At 56.2% G+C, this 8,091-nt stretch overlaps 2 protein-coding genes across 3 annotated transcripts in view; both read left to right on the top strand.

The window, feature by feature from the left end:
• Nucleotides 230-6,897, top strand: MECR (mitochondrial trans-2-enoyl-CoA reductase). Of its 2 annotated transcripts, none has more exons than XM_021375638.1 (10): nucleotides 230-436; nucleotides 2,847-2,944; nucleotides 3,021-3,152; nucleotides 3,921-4,064; nucleotides 4,145-4,247; nucleotides 4,897-4,999; nucleotides 5,272-5,345; nucleotides 5,475-5,535; nucleotides 6,003-6,069; nucleotides 6,618-6,897. In XM_021375638.1, exons 1-10 carry the CDS (start codon nucleotides 306-308, stop codon nucleotides 6,761-6,763), a joined length of 1,059 nt encoding a protein of 352 aa, XP_021231313.1. In that variant the 5' UTR covers nucleotides 230-305; the 3' UTR covers nucleotides 6,764-6,897. The 2 variants fall into 2 exon arrangements, with proteins under 2 accessions (XP_021231313.1, XP_021231312.1); XM_021375637.1 differs by having other exon boundaries at nucleotides 6,179-6,760.
• The window catches only part of SRSF4 (serine and arginine rich splicing factor 4), an 11,585-nt gene continuing 11,288 nt past the window's right edge, over nucleotides 7,795-8,091 (top strand). The window contains exon 1 of the mRNA XM_021375367.1: nucleotides 7,795-7,950. Within this exon, the coding sequence (XP_021231042.1) occupies nucleotides 7,844-7,950 (107 nt within the window). The 5' untranslated portion in view covers nucleotides 7,795-7,843. The remainder of the gene's footprint in view (nucleotides 7,951-8,091) is intronic.

Raw genomic sequence — 8,091 nt, 5'->3', positions numbered from 1 at the left:
TTAAAGGCCATCTGGTCCAACTCCCTGCAGTGAACAGACACCTACAGCTCCATCACGGTGCCCGGTCCAGCCTGACCTTGAATGTCACCAGGGACGGGAATGACATGGCATGGCACGGCACGATACAGAACGGTACGGCACGGCCCGGCACGGCTCCGCTTAGCGCGGGGCCGCCTTAAGGACAGGAGGCGAGGGCGGGGCCGACCCGGGGGGGGGCAGGACCGCCCCAGTGACGCTGCCGGCGGCCGCGCCGTGCTGTGCCGTGCTGTGCCGTGCTGTGCCGGGCCAGGCTGGGCCGGGCCGGGATGCAGCGAGCGGTAGCGCGGGTGCTGTGCGGGACGTGGGCTCCCCCCGTGCGGGCGCTCTCGGCAGCGGCCGGGCCCCCCCCACGGGGGCTGCTCTACGAGCGGCACGGGGAGCCGGCGGACGTCGTGCAGTAAGGAGGGAGAGGGAGGGGGGCTTTGCAGCGGGTGCAGGTGTAGGGGGTGCATTGCAAAAGGGTGCGAGTGTAGAAGGGTGCATTGCAAAGGGGTGCGTTGCGAGGGGGGCAATGCAGAGGGGGGGCATGCAAGAGGGTGCATTGCAAGGAGTGCATTGCAAGGGGGTGCATTGCAAGGGGTGCATTGCAAGGGGTGCGTTGCAAGGGGTGCGTTGCAAGGGGTGCGTTGCAAGGGGGTGCATTGCAGGGGGTGCATTGTGAGGGGTGCATTGCAAGGGGTGCGTTACAGGGGGTGCATTGCAAGGGGTGCATTGCAAGGGGTGCGTTGCAAGGGGTGCATTACAGGGGGTGCATTGCAAGGGGTGCATTGCAGGGGGGTGTGTTGCAAGAGGGTGCATTGGAGGGAGTGCATTGCGAGGGGGTGCATTGCAAGGGGTGCGGGTATCGGGAGTTCAGGTGTTCAGGGGGTACAGCAGGGGATACATTGAAGAGTGTGCAGATGTGGGGGGGTGCAGGTATAAGGGGTGCATTGCATTGGGGGGGCAGCAGGTGTAGGGGCAAGGCGGGGGTGCACAGCAGTGCAGGGCATGGGTGTAAGGTGGGGGTAAGCATGGGGGTGCAGTGCATCTTTTTGGGGGTTGCACAGTGTGGGGGTCCCAGGGTAGCTCACCCCCTGGGCAGCACGCAGGGATGGGGCAGCTCCCTAGTTCCTCAGTGTTTCCTGGGGAGCCTGCATGGCTGTGCCCCTCTTTATCCCCAGTTGAGGGGTGTGCAGGGTCAGGAGTGAGAATTTTTCCTGGGGTTCCAGTTAGGGGTTCCCACAGTGTCATGTCCTCCAGCATCACGCTGGAGCATCCAAGGCACAACAGCGATATGGGTTTATTTCTCTTAAAATTACGGCCAAAAGGGCTCCAAAGAGGGAAGTTCTTATGCTTTCTTCTTTAAGGGAGGAAGTGCTGGGGTTGTGCAGATGCAGCTGAGCTGGCTCAAGTTGCACAGAAAGATGGGAGATGCAGATGCATGATCTGGGTGCATCCAGATCCCGAACCGCTCTTTGGGGCGGGTGGGTAGATGATTATTTCTCTTTGGGCCACTTAATTGTGCCACACTGCTTATCAGCACTGAGATTTGCTGGGACAGAGTGGGGACATGGGGCAGGAGCAGCCATCCTCACCCTGCTGCTTGTGCAAGACCTACCTCGTGATGGGTGAACGTCTCTGTGTCTTGCTGCAGATTTTTGGAAGTGGATCTGACTTCCCTTAAAGCTCAGGCGGGGGTGCACGAGCCCTCAAACCCATCCCAAATGACACAGCCCCATCCTTGCACAATGCTTTCTTGCACAACATTGAGTTGGTTGGGTTTTGGCAGCCTTGGCCAAAAATCTCTCCATATATATATTTTTTATTTTATAATAAAAAGAACTTTCCACAAAACCCCAAGCAGTGGGTTGACACTGGGCTGGTGCTGTGCTTTTTGCTCATATCTTAAACATTCGAGCGGCTCCGTCGTTCATGGGCAACCCTTGCCAAAACACGAGGTTTTGAGCAAAATCCCCAGAGTTTGGGTCTTGGTCATGGAGCTGCAGAGCCAAACCCTACAAGTCTCCAATCCCAAAGGGCTCGAAGTGAGGTTTTGGACCCTCCTGCTGACTGTGAGGACACTTTGGTATACACTTTTGTCAAAGCAAAATGTAGATTCCTGCATGCTAAAAGCCTTGACAGGGGCAGGGGGCTGTTTAATTCACAGCTCTGAGTTGTCTCCACATCGCCCAGGGAGTTTCAAGGGGAGAAGTGGAAATCACGTTGCCACCACAGGAAGAGCTGTGGAGGAAATTCAGTGCTTGTTCCTAATGACGCACACTTAGCAGCACATAACTGTGGCAAATAATGGCTCTGAAAATTGTCAGCACCAGGTCCAGCCACCTCCTTCACTTATTAAATGTGGCTCACATTGCCCTCATCTTGCAAATGGGTCCCTCAAGATGGCTTTGCCCTGGCCTGGAGTGGGTCAGGCAGCCACCAGCTGCCTCGTCCCCTTGCTGTGTGTCATGGTGTGACCGCTGCTTGATGCATCTGCAGGCAGTGGGACATAGCCCTGCACCCTCTGTGTCCTCTTTGCTGGCACGTGGTTAGTGGGCATGATGGGGATGGGTCAACAGCTGGACTAGGTGATCTTAGAGGTCTTTTCCAACATGAATGATTCTGTGATGTGAGGCAATGCTGTGAGCAAAGGGACAGGCTGGAGGAGCAGTGCAGGTGCCGTGTTAGATAATGAGATTTTACTTCTTGCTGGAGGAGACCAGGCTACAGCAATGTAGATGGAGAAATAGTGCTGCTTTGCTTATGTGTGATGTATCGTAGAGGTAATACAGGAATGAATCTCTCCTCAATTACTGTGTCCCCACCAGGCTGAAGGAGCTGGAGCTGCCTGCGCTGGGACGCTCAGATGTCCTCATTAAGATGCTGGCAGCGCCCATCAACCCGGCCGACATCAACATGATCCAAGGTAATTTCTTGCTGCCCGCGCTGCGCTTCAGTCCCCACCCTGGCTCTGTGCGTGGCTCTCACCTTGCTCCCTGCAGGCACCTACGCCCTCCTGGCCCCGCTGCCGGCCGTGGCGGGCAGTGAAGGCGTTGGGCGCGTGCTGGAGGTCGGCCCCGGAGTGGTGGCACTGAGTCCTGGGGACTGCATCATCCCCGCCGACGCCGGGCTTGGTGAGTCTGGGGATGGGCCCTGGGTGCACTCTGCCTGGGGGGGGTTGGGGATGGAGACCTTCCCATCTCCCCAGCGCCCGCTGCTGTGTGCTGAGAGTTCCTGCCCGGCTTTAATTTGGAAATAATTGACTTTTCTATAGTGCAAACCCTTTGCGGGCCTTCTGCACTATTGCAGAGCATCCCAGCAATCTGTTCTCTGGAAACAAGAACGTTTTGTCACAGCTGCTGATGGCCTCTTTGAAGACACAGGATAAAGCGTTTAACCTGTGCAAGGGCAGTTCTGTCTCATTACAGTTTCCTCCCTAATAGTGCTGTGATGGGAAAGCTTGGGAATTTATTTTCCAGCAAATGCCTCTCGTGCTACTCGAACACGCCAATGGCCAGAAAAATTGTCAGTTCCCGTTTAACCTAACAGCTTGTCCCTTCCCTATTTCTTCTTAAAAGGCTTTTTCACTTAATGGGAGACCGAAAGCCATCTAGTTAAGATCCAAATGTGATATTTCTAAACATAAAGGAAAAAAAAAAAAAAAAGTAAATGGATGATGGGGGTTAAATCAGTTATAAATATATCCAGCCTGCAAATCGTTTCAGGCACCGCTGGCTTTTTCTTACCTTTAGCTACGTAAACATTCTGGCTCTCCCCATTCAGGAGAAGGTTTAATATATTGCAGTGCGCAACGTTGACCCCGTGCGCTGCAAGGCGATGCTGCAGCAACGTGAGTTAGGGCGCGGTGCAAGGTCTCCCAGCGCTGTCTTTTCCCTGCTCAGGGACGTGGCGGACGCACGCGGTGCTCCCCGAGGACAGCTTGCTGCGGGTGCCCGACGGCGTCCCACTGCTGTGCGCTGCCACGCTCAGCGTCAACCCCTGCACGGCGTTGCGCATGCTGACCGACTTCGAGAGCCTGGCGCCGGGTATGTGGCGTGCTGCGGCTGCGTGGGAGGGAGGGGGTGCCAGCCCCCACGGCTGTGCCAAACCTGTGCCCCCCCCCCAGGGGACTCCGTCATCCAGAACGCAGCCAACAGCGGCGTGGGGCAGGCTGTCATCCAGATCGCAAAGGCCATGGGCATCCGGACCGTCAATGTGGTGAGGAGCAGGTGAGTGCTGGGGGGTGGGAGAAAGGGAAGGAGGCACTGGGCACAACGAGGGGACAGGAGGTTCCTTCTGAGCATGTTCAGCCCGGAGAAGATGGTGAAGACTCAATCATAGGGCCTCTGATTCTGTTTTCTTTCGGTCTTTTGTGGTTCGTTTGCGTAGTCTGTGCATCACTGGGGCTTTTGTAGGTAATTACAGGCCTGTCAGGCTCACTTCAGTGCCTGGCAAAATTATGGAGATTATTGTGGGAGTTATTGAGAAACACCTGGAAGGCAGTGCGGCATTGGTCACAGGCAAGACAGGTTCACGAGGGGAAGGTCCTGGTTAATGAACTTAATCTCCTCTTATGACAAGGTCACACACCTCGCATACCAAGGGAACAGCATGGAGCTCTGTCAGTGGAGGGACAGGTCGGGGTTAGGGAAGGGTTCTGCCCCAGAGGGCAGTGGGCACGGCCCCGAGCTGCCAGAGCTCAGAGAGCATTTGGATACCGCTCTCAGACATAGGGTTTGGGTTTGGAGTGATGCTGTGTGGAGCTGGGGTTTGGAGTCTGTGATCCCTCTGGGTCCCAGCCTTGTCGCTCGGCCCTGTCCCAGCAGGAGGAGAGGGGGATGCCCCGCTCTCTGCCTGGCAAGGCCTCTCTCCCTCCAGACCCGACCTCCCGCAGCTGGTGGAGCGGCTGCTGGCCTTGGGTGCAGACCACGTTGTGACGGAGGATGCGCTGAGGAAGCCGGAGATGAAGGAGATATTTAAGGTACCTCAGTGTGGAGCCCTCCAGAGGCTGACCCGCAGCTCAGTGCCTCGAGGGGAGGGAACTGCAGGGGTAGCAGAAAGGAAAACGTGCAATAAGCAATTGTGAGTCTGGGCAGGCGGCATGACATCCAGGCTGTGAGTCATTAGGAACAGATACAGTTCCCTAAGCCACTCACTAATCACCTCGTATATTTACCCAGCCATTAATACAAATGGGCTTAGTGGAGCTCTCTGCACAGGGCTGATGGAGGGCTCCCTTCCTTGTTCCTGCAGAGCATCCCGAAGCCCCGGCTCGCCCTGAACTGCGTCGGAGGCAAGAGCACGACGGAGATGCTGCGGCACCTGCAGTGAGCTGGGCTGAGGGGTGGGCTCGGAGCCTGCTCCAGGCGCAGGGCACGTGGGTTGGGGTGTGATGTGATGGGGGAGAACTGCACCTTGGGGACCGTGGGCAACCCACGGCCCTGTTCCTCCTGCAGACCCAAAGGGACCATGGTGACCTATGGAGGAATGGCAAAGCAGCCCGTGACGGTGCCAGTGGTGAGTATAGAGATGCTCTTGGGTGCATCTGCAGGATTTCGGCTCATCCTCTGCCATTCTGCTGTCTGGTTGTCACATTCAGAGCCTCCAAATTTCTTTATTTTTAAGCGATTGGGTTTGTTATGGGATGAGCTGCTTTGCATTCTGCTGTGGGTCTCTTGGTTGCGCTCAAGGAGGATTTGGACTGCTCTGAAATCCCTGCATTGAAACAACCCCACAGATGCTGAGTGTCCAACTTGTCCTGGTGCAAACTGTTCCTGCATGTTGGGGCTGTGTGTGTCTCCTTGACATGAAACTGGGTTTTATCCCAGTGAGATGCAGCTTGGTGCTGCAGCATAAAGTGTTTCATTAGTGTGAACCTGTCAAAGCGGATTTGTCCCAAATTAGAGCTCCAAGTGAGGCTCCTCACACTAGCAAGAACTCGGGAACAGGCTGAACGGGACAGATCTCATCTCCTGTTTCTGCAGAGCGCCTTCATCTTCAGGGACGTGAGGCTGCGCGGCTTCTGGATGACCCAGTGGAAGAAGGACCATGGTGAGCTGCAGGCTTGGGCTTAGGGATGGATTAGAGTTGGGTTAAGGTTGGGTTAGCGTTCAGGGTGGCAGGCAGGCCTGGTGACAGTGGTCACCTTCTTCCCTCACAGACAAGCAGAGCATGGCCAGCATGGTGGACACCCTGTGCCAGCTGGTGCAGAAGGGACAGCTCAGCGCTCCTGCCTGCACTGCAGTCCCACTGGAGGACTTCAGGGAGGCCCTGGCAGCCTCTATGCAGCCTTTCACTTCCTCCAAGCAGATCCTCCTGCTCTGACTTCTTGCAAATTTTTTTTTTCTTTTTTTTTTTTTTTTAAATTTTCAGGTATTAAAAGCCTCTGGAAGTTTGCAGAGGCCGCACTGAACAGAGGCTGGGTTTCCTTCTGGAGGGAGATTTTGGTCTCACTTTAGCTTTGTTGCAGCAGAAAGCCTGGGTGCTTCCCTTGGCCATCTCAAGGGAAGGGAGCAGATTGAAATACAAGACTACTTTTTAAAATATGGGTAATATTGTTACTTTTTTCTTTTTTTTGTTGTTAATTTTTCCCTACCTAGCACATGCAGTGCTGGCATCACTGTGGGGCACTCCTGCAGGCTGGAGTCACCAGGGACAACGTGGGTACAGCACTCATGTTCTAACCCCTGGGCTCACCCCAGCAGCTCACCACCACCAGTGTGATTTTTCCAATGCCTGGACTTGAATTCAGTTTTGCTGCTGTTACTGAACCACCACAACTTCTCAGTGTGGAATGTGCAGGGAAACCTCTTGGAAATCAATGTCTAATATATCTATTTTTGTAAGATGCTGCCAATAAATGTTTATGTGCTCAAAGCATTCTGTTGCTCCAGCAGCCTCTGTAAACCCTCCCTGCAGGAAGGAAAGTCCCAGCTCAGGGCTGGGAAATCCCACAGCTCCTAGAAGGGAGGCAGGGGTGGGCTCTGCACCTATGGGATGCTGAAAAGTGTTTGTCGCCCCAAATTTGTACCCTGGGGCAGAGGAATGCACTTTTTGTTCCCCATTATTGGAATGGGAAGTCAGAAGAGCCCAAATCCCACACCTATGCCGTACATAAGATGTCATGAAAAGCGAGAGCGGGCCAAGGGGCAGAAACTCATGCACCAGTGGAGTTCAGCCCCAATGAGACAGCAGAGAATCCCCCACAGGAGCACTCAAGCACCCAGGGGAGCTCTGGCTATTGATCACACGGGTGGGAGCCCATGGGAGCGGAGGGGAGATGCCCACAGATGTGGCACGAGTTGTTTCCATGCAACTGTAAAGTCCTCAAATGTGCTGCAAGGAGTGTTCTGAGGGCTGCTTGCTAGGAGCCTGGGGCAGGGACTCATGGGAAGTACTGGGGGCAGCTCTGCCCTCTGAGTGGGTTTCTCGTTTTGAGCTACAGCCCGTATAGCAGTTACAGTCCCACTTCACCTTTTTGGGTGGCAAAAATCTGGCTTTTGGGGTCTTCTGGTAGGAAGGGAGAGAAATAAGGCACTGAGGACCGTGGCATTTAATTAATGTTAGAAAAGTGTGCTGTGATGCAGGTGGAATCCCGTGGTGAGGGGACCCCGATATTGGGATTGGGATCCCCACCCCTGTGACTTTGGGGTAGGTGGGCCCACCCGCGCCATGACCCCTTTAAGATCCGTGAGGCGGACCCGGTGGGCGTGGCCTACCCTGACGTATCCCCCCGCTCATCGCCGCGCGGCGCAGTGACGTCACAGCGCCGCCGTTTGGCACCGCCCCCGGCGTAGCCCCGCCCCCCCCGGCCCCCCCGGCCGCGATGCCGCGGGTGTACATCGGGCGCCTCAGCTACCAGGCGCGGGAGCGGGATGTGGAGCGCTTCTTTAAGGGCTATGGCAAGATCCTCGAGGTGGACCTCAAGAACGGGTGAGCCCGGCTCGGCCCAGCCCGGCCCGCCGGCGGAGTGCGGCCCGGCCCTGCGCAAGCGGCGGCCCTGAGAGGAGGGAGGGCCGGGCCGGGCCGGGCCCCGCTGTGACGGGAGGCGGCCGCTCTGAGGGGCCCGGGGGT

The sequence above is a fragment of the Numida meleagris genome, chromosome 22, assembly GCF_002078875.1.
Source record: "Numida meleagris isolate 19003 breed g44 Domestic line chromosome 22, NumMel1.0, whole genome shotgun sequence".
Lineage (NCBI taxonomy): Eukaryota > Metazoa > Chordata > Aves > Galliformes > Numididae > Numida > Numida meleagris.
The sequence above is the reverse complement of the archived record's forward strand: the minus strand, read 5'-3'. Positions and strand labels throughout refer to the sequence as shown.